The sequence below is a fragment of the Canis aureus genome, chromosome 19 (assembly GCF_053574225.1).
Source record: "Canis aureus isolate CA01 chromosome 19, VMU_Caureus_v.1.0, whole genome shotgun sequence".
Classification (NCBI taxonomy): Eukaryota; Metazoa; Chordata; class Mammalia; order Carnivora; family Canidae; genus Canis; species Canis aureus.
Window position 1 is genome coordinate 10,052,547 of NC_135629.1, and position 18,044 is coordinate 10,070,590.

The following is an 18,044-nucleotide window of genomic DNA, read 5'->3' on the forward strand; positions in this document are numbered from 1 at the left end:
ACCATCTGGAGATCTTGCTAAGATGTAGATTCTGGTTCAGAAATTCTGAGTTGGGGTCTGATTCTGCTTTTCTGGTGGTCCACAGACCACACTTTGAGTAGCAAGGGTGCACGATCCCGAAGGAAGATTTGCTAACACCAACATTCTGAATTGTCCATTTTTTTGGCACCCAGAGATCTTGACATTTAGGGATACTAGACCATAGACATATTCTGGCTGAAGAAGTTGGTTATTCTTCTGCAAAGCAGGAGAAGGATCAATGTGAAGAGGGAGGTAGGGAAGGAGAGCAGTCATGCCATCTAGACTGAGACACATTCTTAGGTGGAGCAGGGAAGAGTAGAAGTGGAAACAGGATCTTCAGCTGATTCCCCGGTACTTTCCCTGCTTGTGTACCCCTGAGGGAGCCTTTGGGTACCCCAGGGTGGGGCTGACCCCTGTGAAGCCCACTTCTCTGAAGGATGCTAAGATGGTGTTGGCCATCATTTCAGACAGGGTGCCCATTGATGCAGGTGGGATTGGACATTTCAAAAACTGGTTTGAATGGTTTTGAGAGTCTGTTGGGGGTAAATCCTCAGAAGTAAAGTTTGTGGCTGGGTGGTAGATGGCCTTGAATTCCATGCTAAGGAGTTGGGCTTAATACTCAGGCAGAAGGGTGGTGTGGGGTGTTTTGAGCAGGGAGCTGGTGTGAGCAGAGTGCTTCGGGGACACTGATGCGTTGAGCATATCCCCCATGTGGGATGGCTGGGAAGGAGTTAAAGCAGAGGGGCGACAGCAATGACAACACTCTGGGCTTGAAGATGAGGTTGGCTGTAGTTATTGGGATTTGCCTGTGATTTTTATCTCCTCCTCCCCAGCTTCTGAACTTTTGCCCTGGTTTCCCAGACCTGGTTGGCTGTCAGTATTTCCTGAAGTGTGGGTGACATTTCTCCAGGAGTACTTGAGATGTTTATGCACGGAGCTCCAGGTGATTTAATGTGGAGCACAGGCGTGGCCTTAAGTAACACTGAAACCCAAGAGCCCCCGCGTCCCGTTCTCAGCCTCTCTCTGCGGCCCCGCATCCCCTTCTCAGCCTCTCTCTGCAGCCCCCCATCCCGTTCTCAGCCTCTCTCTGCAGCCCCCCATCCCCTTCTCAGCCTCTCTCTGCAGCCCCGCATCCCCTTCTCAGCCTCTCTCTGCAGCCCTGCCTGCATCTGGAGAAAGTCTTTAGCGCCTCGCCCCACTTCCATTTTCCTTTTGCTGATAGAGAGCAGTCAGCTTGGACTCTGGTCCCTTTGGTAAGCAGTACTCTCCAGATAGAGTTTTACAAACTCTTTGTTTTTGTTGAGTTCATTTTCCATGTAGCAGGATGGCAGGCGGTCCTCGTTTTCCCCTCTCCTTAGTGACACAAAACTGTTCATTTCAAATAAGTTCATTTCAGTAAGAAAAGCAAGCCAATTTGCTAGATCATATGGAAGAAATAATAATGCTGGCGGCGTGTGGATATAGCAGAAGCCGTGGTGGTGACATGCCATGATTCAGCTTGGGGAAACATTGGGTTAGACCATGTGACAAAAGGCAGCATGTGCCAGACCTCTGGGCCGATGCCGGTGGGGCTCTGGGGGAGGGCGGGTGGGCCTGGGGGGGTCGGGGGGGAGGCCCGGGAATTGCCGAGCCTGCGCCAGGGGCCCTGGGTGAGCCGCGGGTCCCGGTGCAGCGCCCACCACAGCCTAACGCCCGCTGCCCCTTGCCTCTGCCCGCAGAGATCCGCACGCAGCTGGTGGAGCAGTTCAAATGCCTGGAGCAGCAGTCCGAGTCCCGGCTGCAGCTGCTCCAGGACCTCCAGGAGTTCTTCCGCCGGAAAGCCGAGATCGAGCTCGAGTACTCCCGCAGCCTGGAGAAGCTGGCCGAGCGGTTCTCCTCCAAGATCCGCAGTTCCCGGGAGCACCAGTTCAAGTGAGAGGGGGCCTGGGGGTGGGGGCAGCTGGGCCGAGGGGAGGCAGCAAAGCAGAAAGGAGGCCAAACTCGCTGGAGGCAGAAAGGCCCCGGAACCCAGGTTACAGTCATCTCCGTGCCGGGCTTCCTCCTAGTAGAGTGAAGATGCAGTTCTCGGCCTCGGGATGCTGCAGGGGTGAACGGGGACACGGGAGAAGTGCTGCAGACACTTAAATGCTCAGCAAATTGTCCTTGCTGTGGCTGTTATCCTACCCCGCACCAGGCCTTGTGCTAGGCTTCATTTGGACCAAGGTGACCTCCTCACTCTTTTCAGGACATCCTGACCCATTTATCTGGGGGTCAGCCAGCCCACTTCCCAATTCCCCCAGCACAGTGATCTCATAATCTCTTCTCCATGGAACTGATGCTCAGTGCATCCCTCTTCCTCCCTCCCCTGGAGGATGGGTGCCCGGGGCTCTTTCTCCACCTTCTTTATTTACAATACACAAACTCCCCTGGTCCTGATTTCTCACACTCCAAGCTCTGGGTTTGTGAGGTCAGATCCCCTCAGGCAGTGGCGTGACTGCCTCTGAGTCTGACAGCAACAAAACCTCCTTGCGCAGAACTCTCTTGGGCCTGCCTCCTAAAGCACAGGTAGGAGGTAGCAACCTCAGGGGACCCCGTTCACGTTCACGGGGCAGAGTGCCACTCTGCAGTGCTCCTGGGATCTTCCACTCCACCGTCATCTCTCCAGCCAGTCACCCTCAACCACAGGGGATCAGCAGCTTGCTTTAACCCCGACCCACTCCTTCTTCCTTTGGGTCCGGTCCTGTTTTTCTCTCTACATTTAGAAAAATTGTGGTAAACCCACGTAATATAAAATCTACCATCCTAACCATTTTTAAATGTACAGTTATGTAGCATTAAGGTTACTCACGCTGTTGTGCAACCATCAGTACAGTACATGCCCATAATGCTTTTTATCTTGCGAAACAGAAACTCCGTATGCATCAAATGCTAACTCCACGTTCCCTCTCCCTCCAGTTCCTGGCAACCACCAGTGGACTTCCTGTTTCTATGAGTCTCACTACTGTAGGGACTTCGTATAAGTGAAGTCACATAGTAGTTGCCCTTTTGTGACTGGCTTATTGTACATAGTATAAGGTCCTCTCGGTTCCTCTGTACTGTATGCCCTTTTTAGGGCTAGTAATATTCCATTGTGTGTTTGCAGCACATCATATTTATCTATTCACCTGTCAGTGGGCCCTGGGTTGCTTCCACTTTCTTCCATATATTTTTTGCCTTCTGCTCTGGCCAGGGGGTGCTCTTCTTTTAAACCTCCGTAAACAGACATCTCCCTTCGTCTATGCACAGCATTCAAACACTCACTTTTGTGGAAATTACTTTATCAGAGAGCAAAAATGTATTACATCTTCACGAATACCACTCTTATTTATCTACCCAATCTTATTTTTTCCAACGCAGCCTGCAGGAGGAAGCTTCTATTAATAATTTCCTCCCAGGCACTGTCTAGGCCCATCCACACACATAATCTCATTTTTCTGATAGATTTTTTTTGAGAAAATTTGCTTTTTTTATCTTTCCAAATGATGAAAGTAAAATGCTAATTGTATATAACTTAGAAAATACAAAGAAACAGGAGGAAAAAAGTCACTTGCACAGTCCTGCTACTCAGAAGCAAACACACTCACATTTTGGTGCCTCCTCTGGCCTATCTTTTGGTAATAACAACAGCCATCACAGTTTATTGTGGGCAGTAACTGAGCACTTTGGGCCGGGTGGGTGTTCCTGCCCTATCTTAAAGGTGAGGACAGTGAAGCTCTAAGAAAGCACCTTGTCCAGACATGTCTATGGACCAGTCATTGCAAAAAAAAAAAAAAAAAAAAAGAATGAGCTGTCATTCTCATTCTGCCTCCTTGGCCTGAGATAAGAAAGGGCCAGGTGCAGCCTGAGAGCAGCCGTGGGATCTGAATGCTCCCCTAAAACCAGAGATACAGGCACACTCACGGAAACCCTCATCTCTGGCTGAGCTGTCACTGGAGCTGTCCAGGGCTGTGTGGTTAGGCTGTGGCTTCAGCTCCTGCCTGTCTCCTCCCTTTCCATTTTCGGTGTGAACATGGGGGAGAGGGGGACAGGCGAGGGTGTGGGGGAGCATAGGCGGGGGTCCCTATTGCCTCACATTGCCTGTAATGAGCTCAGCCATCCCCCCTCATGGGTTCATTAAACAGAGGCCACCAGACGGAACAGGAGCCCCAGCTGGCAGTCGGGCCAAGCAGGCTGCTTGACACACTATGAAAGTCTAATTAGGATGTGGGCCCTGGCCAGTGCAGCTGGGATAATGTGGCTTTTGGAAGCAGGAGTCTCTGAGGGATGCCTGGACTTGCCCTTTGACACCAGGGCCAACCAGTGCTGACCCCTGGCTGCATCTTTGGAGCTCAGTGAACAGGACCTATGCTGTGCTCTGGGTCCTTTGGCCTGCTGTCCAGAGAAGGCTAGTCTTGCTGTCTTACCAATACTTCATTTAAGAGTGTCCATCTCTCTGGCAGGTAGCCTCTCAGGGCCTGGAGGGCAGGGCTCAGGTCTCGTTATTTTATTCCCGCTGCAATGGGCCCAGTGCCAGATGGAGACGGGGTGTTTGCGAATGAGCAGGAGCAAGGGAGGGAGGAAACGTACTTGGTCTGTAAAACCTTCTCTGGCTGAGAGATTTTGTTTAGAGAGGGAATTGATTTGCTCAGGATAGCACAGCAAATGAGTGGCGGAACTGGAATGGGAACTATCGTAGTTCATTCAGCAGCTGTAACGAAGTACCATAGACCAGGTGGCTTATCAACTAATTTCGCACCTCGTTAGAAGCCAGGAGTCCATCATAGCAATCATTTGATATTTTCTTTCTTTTGCTTTTTTATGTTTGATTGTTCATCTCTCTCTCCCACTAGATGGGAAATTGCACCATGGCAGGAACTGCCTGTCTTGTTTACTACAATAAATCAGGGCCTGGCACCTGGTAGATGCTCAGTAAATACTGGCTAACTAAACAAATCAATTAAATACAGAATATTATGAGCACACAGAGGAAGCACCAGGTCTGACTCAAGGAAGCTTTCCAGGGGAAGTAACATCTAAACATTGAGCCCTGAAGAGCAAGCAGGTGGCAGAGTTCAAAAGACATGGCCATAGGGCCTGGGTGCCTGCTCCAATTGTGAGCATGCCCCCCCCCTCAAGAGAAGGAAGAGTATCTGAGAGCAGGGACTGTGTCCTGTTAATCTTTGTGTTTCAGCACACATCACAGTCCAGGAAAATAAGAGGTCCTCTATGTGCATCATACGTGATGGTAGAAAAGAAACAAGTAATGGTATTGTTTTCCAGATGTTCATCCTGCCCAGGTAAACCCTCAGAGCCCTTGACCTGAATCTTTCTTTGAATCATGTGCCGCAGGGAGCTCAGCCAGTGAGTCCAGCCTTGACAGGGTGCCAGCATGGCCGGCTTCTGGTGAGAGCTCTCTGAGCGTGCAGACCGCTGGTCCTCGTTGTGTCTTCACACGGGTGGAGAGCAGGGAGAGCAGGCAAGCTCTCTCCTGACTCTTGAAGTAAGGGCACTAGTCCCATTCAGGAGGCCTCTGCCCTACCGCTAATTACTGCCAAAGGCCCTACCTTCTGATACTATCACACTGGGCCTAGGGTGTCAACATAGGACTTTTAAGGGGACCCAGACATTCAGTGCATAACAAGGACTCAGGTCTCTTGATTCCAACCTCAATGCTCCATTTATTTGCTCTTTATCTGCCCAGGCAATCGAAAAAATATATAGCTGCTGAGGAGGTACTATGATGGAAATAAATATAATGCGGACTGTTCTAGCTATCTATTCTGGGTAACTGCAATACTTAGTACTATAACATAGTACCTCATGGTTTAGTGGGTTAGGAATTTGGACAGGGCTCAGTTGGGTGATTTTTCCACCTTATATGGCATTGACTGGGGTCACTGAGTAATGTTCAGCTGGTAGCTGGTCTGGGCTGGAGAGTCCAAGATGGCTTCACCTATGTGCCTGGCACTTTGGTGGGGATGGCCAAAAGGCTGGACGCAGCTGGACGACCTCCTCCCCTGTGTGGTGTCAAGGCCCCTGTACCTAGCATTTCAGCTGGGTGTCTGACATTGTAGCTCAGGGCCCCGAGAGAGCAGTGGGGAAGCCTCAGTCTTCAAGGCCAGCTCTGGAACTGGCACAGCACCACTTCTCAGCCTGAGCTCAGCTTCAGGAGAGAGGAAATAAAGCCCTTCTCTCATTGAAGGATTTGCAGCTCTCTTTGATCCTCCCCACTGAGCTAGAATAGCAGTCAGGGAAGGCACCTGGAGGCAGTGGCGTTGAAGCTGAGACCAGAGGGATGAGAAAGGGTAGCCCTGGGGGCAGCGGAGGGGAAGGAGAAGCCGGTGGAGCTGGGACTGGTGGTGAGGGAGTGTGGGAAGCCACTGAGACACTGGTAATAGGAGGGTGCATGATCCCATTTCTGTTTTTGAAATATGACCCTGGGTGGGAGGGGGCACGAGTGGAGCAGGTGTGTTGGATTATTGCTCTGCAGGCGGGTGGTGGTGATTGCCAGGGTAAGGACAGAACAGACGAGGAGGGGTGGGCAGTACTGGGCAGTCTTTCAGAGGTAGGATTGAGGAAAAGAGGAATCAAGGATGTCTTCCATCTCTGACTTGACAGAAGGATTAGAGAAGAGGGAGGCCGAAGCTGCCATGCTGTGCTGAAATCACCTGTGTTCTTGTCTGTGCCCCTTTTGATAATCACCGGGCTGTGAGCTCAGAGATGGCACTGAGGCTGGCTCTTGACCTAGGGTCCTGAGCACCCAGCAGCAGGTTTGGCGTATGGTTGGCACTCACTAGATGTTTGTTGAAGGAATGAATGAAGGGTGTTAATTGGAATTACCCTGGGCTGGGGCTGGTGGGAGGCAGGGAGAAGGACATGTGTCTTCTGGCTGCCTTAGGAGCTTCGTGGGGCCATTTGGGCAAATGGTTACCCACTCCTTGTGCCTGGTGCCCGGTACAGTGTTGCTGAGAGGACAGAGTGTGGGCTTCACAGCCTTCCCAGTGCTGTTTCTGACAGGGGAATCAGGACCACGGATGCCAGAGCACCAGTTTATAAAGTGGGGTCCTGACCAGCAGCATCACATGGGGACTTGTCAGAAATGCAAAATCTGGGGAATCCCCTCAGTCCCACCGAATGAGAAATTCCCTACCCAGAAACTACAGATTGCTGGGTAGGGCCCAGCAATCTGTATTTTAACAAGCCCTCCAGGGGATTCTGATGCTTATTTATGTTTAAGAGCACCCTTTGTGATGGTTTTCCAGATGATAAATTATTTACAACTCACTTGGAGGCCATGCTGGCCTGCTAGACCCTTCTTCCCCGGAGTCAAATCCGTAATCCACTGCTCTTTCCCAGCCAGCCCTAGCCTGAGGTTGGCTTGTCATTTTCAAGATCTGGCACTGGAGCCCTTTCCTGAGCAGGAGTCCTGTGTGGTGGTGGTGGGGGGAGCATACCGGGGGCTTAAAACCTGCCTCTCAGGGTAGGTGAATGTCCTACAAACAAGTTGGGTGGTTCTAGGAAGCCAGAGGTTTGCCAGAACTAACACTTTTTCTTCCTCCAGGGGAGGGTTTTTGAAGACACAGATACATTGAGATGTCTAGCTGTGGGTAGGGTGGCGTGGGGTAGATACGATACAGTGAGGGGCAGCTAACTACCCACTCCAGACCCCCTCTTTGCAATTCCTGACACACATTAGAATATGGAAGGCTGAGAAGTTTTGCAGTAAGTAAGCCTGTTGACTTCTTTCTGAAAGCTACTTGGCCACAGGATTCTTTCTCCCCTCTAATATTGATGAACATTTCGCCAAACTACACTCCTTGGGCCCCAGTTTGAAAAGCCCTGTCCTAGCCCAGCTCCAGGTTTCCACCTGGAATACCAGCCCCACATGCAAATAGTGCTCTGTGTATGAGATGATGGTCACTTCTATTCTGATGCCTTTTGTTTTGGATATCTCTTACCTTCCAGGGGATATACCTGAGAAAAATGCTTTCTGTTGCTGTTATTTGGACAGCTGTGGCGGGGGGGGGGAAGCAACAGAGAATTTTATTCAAATGTGTTTAGAATTGGGAAAGTCAGATTTTGGAGAGAACTTGGAGGTGCTTGACTAGCTAATGAATAATGTTCCATATTGTATGCAGAAAGGGTCTGCAGCATCGCTCAGCTTGACAGAGCATTTGAGAGGGAGGATTCCAGGGAGCAACTAACCTTTATTCACAGATACGTAGTATGTCCCTAAAAACATGTTATAGTTTAGATTCAGCCTCTCAGGGGAATCCTAAGCAGAAAAGCACTTTTTGTAGCAGGTAAATTGAGCCTATCACTGTGCAGAAGATTCTGAATGAAAAGGTTTGCTTAGAACAAGGTGGGGATAAAGGGAAGGTCCTCCAGGTGGGGCTCCTGTCTCCCTTCATAGCTACTATTCCTACAACTAGTATCACATGAGTAATAGTTTTCCAGTGATACTTTCCAAGAGCTGCTTTTCTCCCATACACTGTGCCAGCCAGATCTTCCCTGATCACTTGGTGCCTGTGCTGTGCAGATGGTTTTATCTTTCAGATACCCATCACATCCACATTACCATGAGCCAGGTGTTCTACTAGGTGTCTTGCATGCATTGCCTCATTTAACTTTGTGACAAACGTTGTGACCTTTTTAGTTGAAAGCATTGAGGTTTTGAAAAATTAAGTAATTTGCCCAGAGGGACACAGCTAGAGCAGATAAGTAACAGAATTCTAATCTTGGTTGATCTGGCTCTAAAATGCATGCTTTAAGCTTCAATATCTGCTTCAAGCTGCATGACTTTGGGTATCCCCTCACCTCCCGGGGCTGGTTTAGTGTTTACTGAGAGCCACCCATCAGTGTAGACCACTCCATGTGTGGGCATTTAAAGTTCCCTTCTCTCTTCCTGGCCAGCTTCTGCTCATCTCAGCAGGGTCAGCTCAGGGCTCACTTCCTCTGGGAAGCCCCTGCCATAGATCCCTGGTGCAGAGTCAGCTGCTCCTCCTCTGGCCTTCCATGGTGATCTGTGTGTCACTCCCATTATTATTATCAGATTATCAAGGAAGGATCCAGTTCATATCCAGTTCTTCTACTTCAGTCTGCTGGCTACTTGAAGGCAAGGGGTCATTTCTAGTCTCTCTCTCTCTAATCAATCATAGAAGTTTTTTGAAAGAATAACTGAAAAGACCAAGATACTGCCAAATACTTTCTTCAAACACATGAAGGAAATAGACTTGCTTTGTGTGGCTACAAAAGGAGAGAGATGAAGTCCAAGGATAGCATCTTCAGAGACACAGACTTCACCTTGACCTTGAGAACATTCCAGTAGCTAGAGCTGTCCAGCAAGGGAAAGGGCTGTCTTGAGGATGTGAGTTCCCATCCGTGGAGTTGTGTACATAAAGGTCAGATATTTTAAATGGGCATTACTACAACATGAGGGATGGTCAGACCAGACTGGATCTCTTCAAAATGAGTGAGAGTGGGATCACTGATAGCACATGAACTATAAACATTGAATTATCTTTTCAGTTCTTTTAGTCTCTCTGGTTGGCTGAAGGAGACAGTCTCAGTTTGGTAACTAGTGTGTTGCTAATGTCTCTCTAATCTGGCTTTTCACAAATAGAGAGCAGATCTCAGGCACCAGCATCTGCTGGGGATTGAACGATGCTGTTTTGTTTTCCTTGAAGTTACTTTTTCTATTTATGGCAAGTGATGCTGGCTTTTAAAATTTTATTTTAACTAAGACTAGGGAAAGTTCTTGGTAAAGAAATTCATTTAAAATGAATTTAAAATTCATTTAAAATGAAGCAGCAAACAGGGAGGTATTAAGTATTGTGGGTTTGCAGGAATGGCAAAAATCCTGCAGCCATGTAGGACACCCCAGGGCCCCTTCTGAGTCTTCCTGGAGAGTGAACGCTTGCATCACTACCCTGTTACCCTGTCCATCTTCCACCTTTCTGTTTTCATTGCTGGGAGAAATTTTAAAGCAGGAGTCTCAGCCAAAACAGGGGTCTTTGCAACAGCTACGCCTTCTTCTCCTTCTATGTTTGTCCTTCTGGCCCTTTCCTAGATCCTGTACCAGCTTTCCTGGAATCCTCAGAGACTGCAATCAGCAACTTCCAAGTCCTAACCAGGGTGTGATTTATTTATGTATGATATACTTTATATAGATCTATACATGCATATCATTTAAATTTTATTCTGAAAATAAAAAAATAGTTAATGTAATGAAGGAGATTTTAAAGATTTAATTTATTTATTCATGAGAGACACAGAGAGAAAGAGAGGCAGAGACGTAGGCAGAGGGAGAAGCAGGCTCCATGCAGGTTGCTCGGTGTGGGACTCGATCACGGGACTCCAGGATCATGCCCTGAGCTGAAGGCAGATGCTCAACCATTGAGCCACCCAGGCGTCCCTAATGAAGGAGATTTAAAAAATACATATTTTAGAGAGAGAGAGAGAGCAAGAGAGCAAGCACATGCAAAATGAGTGGCGAAGGGAGAGACAGAGGGAGAGAGAAACCCACGCAGACTCCTCACTGAGCACAGAGCTCAATGCAAGGCTCGGTCTCACCACCCTGAGTTCACTATCAGAGCTGAAACCAAGAATCAGATGCTTAACCAATGGCACCACCCAGGTGTCCAGGTAATGAAGGAGATTTTAATAAGCAATAATACGCAGAGGTTTACTTTTGACTCAATTCCATTAAACAAATAGTTTAATAATAACCTTTGAAAATTATACAGTACCTTACACTTGCAGATTGCCTCCCCAGCCTTAGCTGCTTACATCCTCCTAAGAATCCTGGTGGAACTGAGAGTCAGAAAAGGTGTCATCATCCCCACCTGATACACAAGGGACCTGAAGGCCAGGCAGGGTGAGCCCTGATTTTGGATCCCCAGGTGATTGGTAAAAGAACAGACCAGAGGAACCATGGGTCAGGGCCCTTCCTCTGCTTAGCACTGCATACACAATGGTGCGCTAATTTTGCAGATGGATAAACCAAGGCAAAGGGGTTTGCAGGGAAAGAGAAGATGATGCTGGCCAGGCATTGCTTAATGGGGCAGAGATTTTCATTCTGGTACCAAAATACTTTTAGCAAGCTTAAGGTGGAGGTACTCAAAAGTGCTGCTGGACACCAGACCCAATGTGCCATTACTTTGAAGTGTGAGGAATGAGTGAGTGAATCATTCTTCCCCAGGGTGGAGGGGGAGTCCCAGGCCCATTTGTAGTGGGTCTTGAAGTATACATGAGAGCTTGAGTGGGAGAAAGTAGTAATGGGAGGAAGAAAAACAACCATGGGTCATATGAAAACCTACCATGGGTCATATGTCAGTACACATCTGTCATTGGATTTTTCCTAACAACCTGGTGAGGTGCTAGTGGTAATACTAGTGATGACAGTAATAATTATCATATACTGGGTTTGATGTTAAGAGCATCCAGTGTATTACCTCATTCAGTTCTTATGGCACTGTTGTGAGGCAGGTGTTAGCAACTCTGTTTTACAGATAAGGAAAGAAAAGGTTTAACTCCTCAAGTTCACCCAGCTTGGGTGAGCAGATCCTGCCTCAGTCAGGTGACCCAGCAGATGTAGTCTTTCCCGGTCAGAATCATTCTGTCTCAGGGCTGGCATCAGCCAAAAGGTAGCTTCTAAGTCAGTGGATTTCAGCTGGCTCTCCCTGCCTTAAAAACTCACATTTACCATCTGCCATGTGGTGGTTCTAAGGCAAAGCCCCAGGATAAACTCTTCCCCTTCACCTGGATGGCTGCTCTGCTTCCCAGCTGGCCTTCCTGCCCCAATGATCTCATCATGGGCCACTTACGACCTTCATTCAGGCTTGACCTATGAGCTCCTTCCTGCCACAACTGCTTCCACTTCCACTGTGCCTTCCCTCAGTCCTGCCCTAGGCAGTGAGCTCCAGAACAATCTGCATGCTGTTTTGACTTCACAACTTCACTCTCAGTCTACTCTGCCTGCAGGGATGCTCCCGTCTTTGTCCTTTCCACCTGGCAAACTCTTATGTGTACTTCAAGGCCCAATGCAAATGTTTCTGTGACTCCCTTCAGAATTAGCCTTCCCTCCCTCATCTAGGGTCCCATTCTTCACACGGGATGACAGAATAGATGTCTGTTTTTCTTTCCTGCTTAGCATCTCTCTCCCTTTCTTCTGATAACATCATCAAGATTTTTCCTCTGAGGAATCAAGCCTGAGCAATAGTGGGTCTGTGACCAGCTCTGCATCATCTTGGTCACAGAGCTTTCATCTTAGACCATGTGATTCTAGGACTTGTAGTGGACTGGTGGTGGCTCAGTCAATTGAGCGTCTGCCTTCCACGTGGGTTGTGATCCCAGGGTCCTGGGATTGAGCCCCACATGGGGCTCCCTGTTCAGCGGAGAGTTGGCTTCTCCCTCTCCCTCTGCCCCTCCCTCCTGCTCATGCTTTCTCTCTCTCAAATAAATTTTAAAAATTAGATTAAAAAAACCCACAAAGAAACACAAGAAATTGTTCCTTGGATTTCAAGGGGCTTATTGAATAAGTGAGGGAACAAGCTCCACACATGTGAGTGGGGCTTGCAACAACATGAAAGATATCCAAAGGTAACAATCTGAGAAGATCCACATGAGCGGTTTAGACAGATCTCAGGAATCCATGAAGGAAGAGCCTTGTGAACAAGACTTTGGAGAGTGGGTTTTCACCATGTGGCAAGAATAGAGGAAGGCATTCCAAGCAAGTGAAGACGGAATGTGCACAGGTGCCAAGGCACGGACACCTGGAGCTCGGAGGAGCTAGCTACCCCCTTCTCAGATTTCAGTAGCCTCATTGTCCTGTCATTGAAACTAAATACACAAAAGGGTCTATGTAATGGCCACTCATTTTTTTCACATCTATCCTTCTTAAGAGGCTTTTCAAATAAATAAGTTGGGGAATCAGGAACAAAAAAAGCCTTTGTCAGATCATGTGTATGCATTTAGGTTTTGGAAAATACAGCTGATGTTGTCAGTATCTGAAGGCCCTCCCTGGCTGCTGAATTGCTCCCCCACCCATATGATAGATGAGACAGTAAAGCCTCAGAGAGGCAGAGTGACAAGCCCAAGAACACACAGCTGGTTAGCAGCAGAGTCAGGATCTGAACCTCTCCCACTCCCGGTACAATGGCTTCAGATTCCTTGGAAAGCAAAAAATAGATAAATGAAGAAACCCATCCCTGGTTCAGAGGTTTGTCCACTGCCTGGAGAAGGTTTCTGCAAGCAGAGAGGGGGGCTGAGGGAAAGGGCTGGACTGGCCTTGAATGCCGCTGATGGGGTCAGACTTTTCCTCTGCATCACAGGCCCATTCACTCCTCTGACAGACTACAAGAAAGACGCCTGAGTGGTCACATAAACTCTCCTTGGGCTCTTGATCCACTTGTGACAGCAGCCTGTTATGGGTTGAGTTGTGTCCTCCCCAAATTCACATGTTGAAGTCCTAACCCCCAGTTCCTTAGAAGGTGACCTTATTTGGAAAGAGACAATCAGGTTAACATGAGCATCAGGGTGAGCCCTAATCCAGCATGACTGGTGTTCTTATAAAAAGGGGAAGTTTGGACACACACACACACACACACACACACACACACAAGGTAAACATCATGTGAACTTAAAGGCAGAGATTGGGTGATATGTCTGCAGGCTAAGCAACACCAAAGATTGCCAGCAAACCACCAGAATGTCGAGGAGGGGCATGGAACAGGGTCTCTCTCATAGTCTCCAGGAAGAACCAACCCTGCTGACATCTTGATCTCAGACTTGTAGCCTCTAGAACGTCGAGACAACACATTTCTGCTCTTTGAGCCTCCATAGTGGTACAGCAGCCCTGTGTACAGTGGTAGCCAGCCCAGATGCTCTTCAGGGCTCCAGCTCATGCTATACCTCTCCGGCCTCGTCTCCACCCCTGGTCACCTCCCCTTTGCCTTCTGGCCACACATACCTTCTCTCAGTGTAACAAGGCATCCATGCACACAGAGCCTTCACACTTGCTGCTGGGGTATGCTGAAATCTGCCTGTCTTTCTGGTTTCAACTTATCCTCCGAGATGCTTTCCATCTCTTCAGCCAACTGTGTGCCCAGTCCTGCCTGGCACCAGAGGAATGGTGGTGAACATAACAGATGTAAGCTTGAGAGGAGTCAAAGACCAGAAACAGGAAGTAAATGAGTGGGACAAATCTCAGGAATGGTAGTGCAGTAATGACAATAAAATAGGGTTTTGTGCTGGAGATCAGGGAGCCACTGAGAGTCAGGGAAGGCCTCATGCAGGAGAAACATCTCAACTGGTCTCAGTAACAAGAAAGACCAGCATGGTCAACTCATTTCCACCTTCCTGGGGCGGGATAACCCCCCATAAAGACCCTTGAGATACTATGTATTTCTACTTCATAGCCCCTACTACTGATGCAATTTTCTGTTTATTTGAGTATTTGATTTTCACCTAAGGCCCCCACTGGATTGTACACTCCATGAGCCAGGAAGCATGATTCCTTTTGCTTACCATTGCCTGGCACAAAAATACATTAATGGGACTCCATTAATATTTGTGGAATTAATGAATCATCCTCCAAGCAAGGGCAGTGAATTCCAAATCCTGCTTTGGGTGGCTTAGGTAGCAAGAAGTTACCCATATCCTTTGGGCGCTGGAACTAATTGAGGGAGCTATTTTCAGGGGCAACTTTGTTGGCAGCCCACTGAGCAAGCCAATATAAGACCCAAGGACGTCCTGGAGGAGAGCAGGAAGCCAGAGGCAGGAATCTGGCATCTTGGGGATGGTGTCAGCTGCACGAGCTTGCCTCTCTCCCAGAGGATCCACAGTCCCAGGGCAGTGGATTTGGATTCATCTGCAAGCGTGGGGCTCTGCAGGCCTGGAAATAGGTTCTGTTTGCTAAGCAGAATTTTCCAGCCTCCAGCCGAGAAGCTGGCTCATTGCTAATTTCATTTCCCTAGCTCACCAGCTCGGCAAGGCCTTGCCTCTCTAGCTGCAGTCTCATGGAGCTTCATAGCCAACTCCCCTAGCCAAAGAAAGAAAGCTGTGACTCACCAGAAAATTTCATTGCTGTTTTTTGGCCAAAAAAAAGAAAAAGAAAAGAAAATATATATACATGTATATGTGAAAGTTCTCACATCATGCCTTAGCTCAGCAGCTTCTGCCTGCTGCATAGACAGACACTGGGATGCAAGATAGGAAAAGTAGAAAGGCTGCTCAAGATGTGCCTTGAGGGGGAGTGCCGGTCAGGTTCACTGTGACATCTTCTAAAAGTGTGGCCACAACGGGTAGAAATGGCAAGGGACAAGTAACCTCCTAAAAAAAGGTCTGCTGTGTGTGGTTTGGGTGCTTCTTCCTGTGGTCCCCGTACAATCCAGATGGTCAGTGGGATGGTGACTGATGTGTTTGTTGGCTGGAGCCCTCAACACTCTGCACCTGTCCCCTCTTCCACCTTGCTTCCTGGGCTCTAGCCACGTAGGCCTTTATTCAGTTCCTTATTTGTACCAAACTCCCCTGACCTTTGCCCAATCTGTTCCCTTTGCTGGGGCCTCTCCCCCTGAACCCCATTCCCTTTACCCACCTCCCCCTACACTCTTTCTTTAGAGTCCAGCCTAAACACCCCTTCCTCAGGGATTACTTCAGGGACCCGCAGGCCAGGTCCCCTTGTTTTGGGCCCTCATGGCAACATACTGTTGTTCTAGCACTTTCTGCAGTTGTTAACTTGACATGCATTTGCAGGATTCCTCAAGGGGTGTCTGTCTCCCTTAGTAAACTATAAACTCCATGGAGGTTGGAACTAAGTCTGTTGTGCTCAAAATTATGTCCCTGGAATCTAGCCCATATGAAATACTCAATTAAAATGTGTTGAGTCGGTGAACTGCTGAATGAATGACCATGGAGCTGTTTTCTGGTGTCTAATCCCAAGGCTAATGGTAGTGTGAGTAGCCAGGCCACAGGGGTTAAGTGACCTGCATAAAGTCACATAGGCAGTGTGCTGGACACAGGTGGAACACCCACCCTCAAGTCCAGGCATCTTTCTGCTTTGTCGTGCTGGGTCCCATCTGTGGCTCTTGCCTCTTCTTTCTGATCCAGGAGAACCTGGTACCATTGTGGCCAAGACCACAAGTGGCAGCTCTCCACAGAGTGGTTAGCTCTGCAGCTGGCTGTGGACAGTGCTGTTCACCCCAGCCTTTTAGTCTACAAATGAGCTGCCCCACACAAAGGGAACAAGGGCTAGGAGGAAGTGAGGAGAGAGGAACAAACAGTCTCCCATGCTGGGATAGAGCAAGAGGATGGACCCGCTGGTTGGATGACAGGCGTGGGGCAGCATCTCTGCAGAGAAGGATGAGCTGGCCCTTCATCCCATCCTAGGTGACCAAAGGAGGAGGGGAGGAGCCCGGCCTTGCACCATCCCTCCAGCTACAGCCTGGCCAGGCCTCCCAAGGAGTTGCCTCTTCTGCCACATGGTCATGCACATTTGTAAAGAGTTCCATATCATTCCATGGTTTCAGATACCATCCGGCTGCCTGGTACCAGCTTCTCCATTTGTTTCTCCACTCAGATATCACCATCTGGGTGTTCCATAAGCCCTTTAGACTTGTCATGTTCAAACAGAGCTCCTCTCCTTCCCTCCCTACCTCACCACTGTCCTGCTCCCCCTCAGCCTAGCAGATGCCACCTCTGCTCTCCAAGTGCCCAGACAGGGAAACTTGGGAATCATCGTGGACGTCTCTTCCTCCCTCCCCACCCCCGTCTGCTCAGTCTCAAGGCCCAGTTCACTATTTAGGTATTTCTTGAATCCCTCGACTTCTCTCCTGGCCCCCTTGAGCCCATCCTCCATAGAGTACTCAAAGCAAGAGTCTGCAAATGTAATTTTACCCTTTTACTCCTCTGCTCTAGACTCTTGGATGGCTCCCCACTGACTTGAGGACAAAGCTCAAACTCTAATGGGACTTATAAAGGTCCTTGGCAATGTGGCTTCTTCCTGTTGCTCCAACCTCATTTGTCATTCCCACCTCTACCCCAGAACATGCTTGAGCCCTCCCTTGACTATGTTCTACTCACCCACATGCTCTCTCCGGCCTCTCTCTGGGCCTTTGTTCACCATATTTCTCCAGCTGGAAAGCTCTGCCCTTTCAAACTCCATTGTAGCCTTTCTCAGTCTAGAAAGTGCTTCCTCTGGGAAGCCACCCACCACCTCACCAGCAAATGTGGGCAAGGGGGCCCTCCTCTGCTCCACAGCTCCTTCTCATCACTGCATTCAGGACACTGTGTCATCACCCTCTGTTCCCGTGTGGGTCCCCCTTACGGGGGCAGAAGGCTTGTGGGAGCAGGGTCTTGCCTGCTGTGGTCCCTGCTGCATGCTCAGCGACTAGCTGTGCCCTGGGTGTGTGCGTGCGCATGTACACACACGCACAGTGAGTGAAGCCTGAGAGGACTCAAGGCCCTGGTCTTCCCAGCAGCCGCTCTCTCTAGATTGATGAGTCTTCATCACTTTCAGGTAACTTTCTCCCTCTTGCCTCTGTGCCCCCTGCTTCCCTGCAATATTCAGTCTGAGACTGCTCAGATTGCCTCCTCCCCACAGCTGCTGCTAAGGAAAGCACTGTCCTTTCTGTCTTTCTCTTACAGAGTCTCTCTGACCAGGTGACCTAATTTAACGGTCCCCAAGTCATCCCAGCACTTCTGGACCCTTTCAAGATCACTTGTCTTCTTTCTCTCCCACTTGAAATTCACCTTCTGGCTGTGACTTCCATAAATTTTGTACATTTAATTCCCTGATGCTGTTCAATTCTTGCATCTCAGACTGAGCTAATCCCCTGAAGTAATTTAAGTAACAGCTCAATTATCTCATCTCTCCTTAATCTTTCCATTCCTATCAGCACCTAGGAAGCAGTGAAAAATGGGATGTGCAAAATGTTTTCTGCCCGAACTTGCTTCTCCCTTGCAGTTCTTATCTCAGTGTGTGTCATCAACATCCACCCAGAAAATCTTAGAATCACTATCTACTCCAC

General features: G+C 48.8%; 1 protein-coding gene across 6 annotated transcripts in view; it reads left to right on the forward strand.

The window, feature by feature from the left end:
- Positions 1–18,044, forward strand: part of SRGAP3 (SLIT-ROBO Rho GTPase activating protein 3) — a 252,413-nt gene that overhangs the window by 119,175 nt on the left and 115,194 nt on the right. For all 6 annotated transcript variants that reach the window (XR_013357452.1, XM_077857962.1, XM_077857963.1 and 3 more), the window contains exon 2: positions 1,740–1,932. Coding sequence is in view for 5 of the 6 variants with exons in the window: in XM_077857962.1 (XP_077714088.1) it covers positions 1,740–1,932 (193 nt within the window). In the remaining variant the exon portion in view is untranslated. The remainder of the gene's footprint in view (positions 1–1,739; positions 1,933–18,044) is intronic.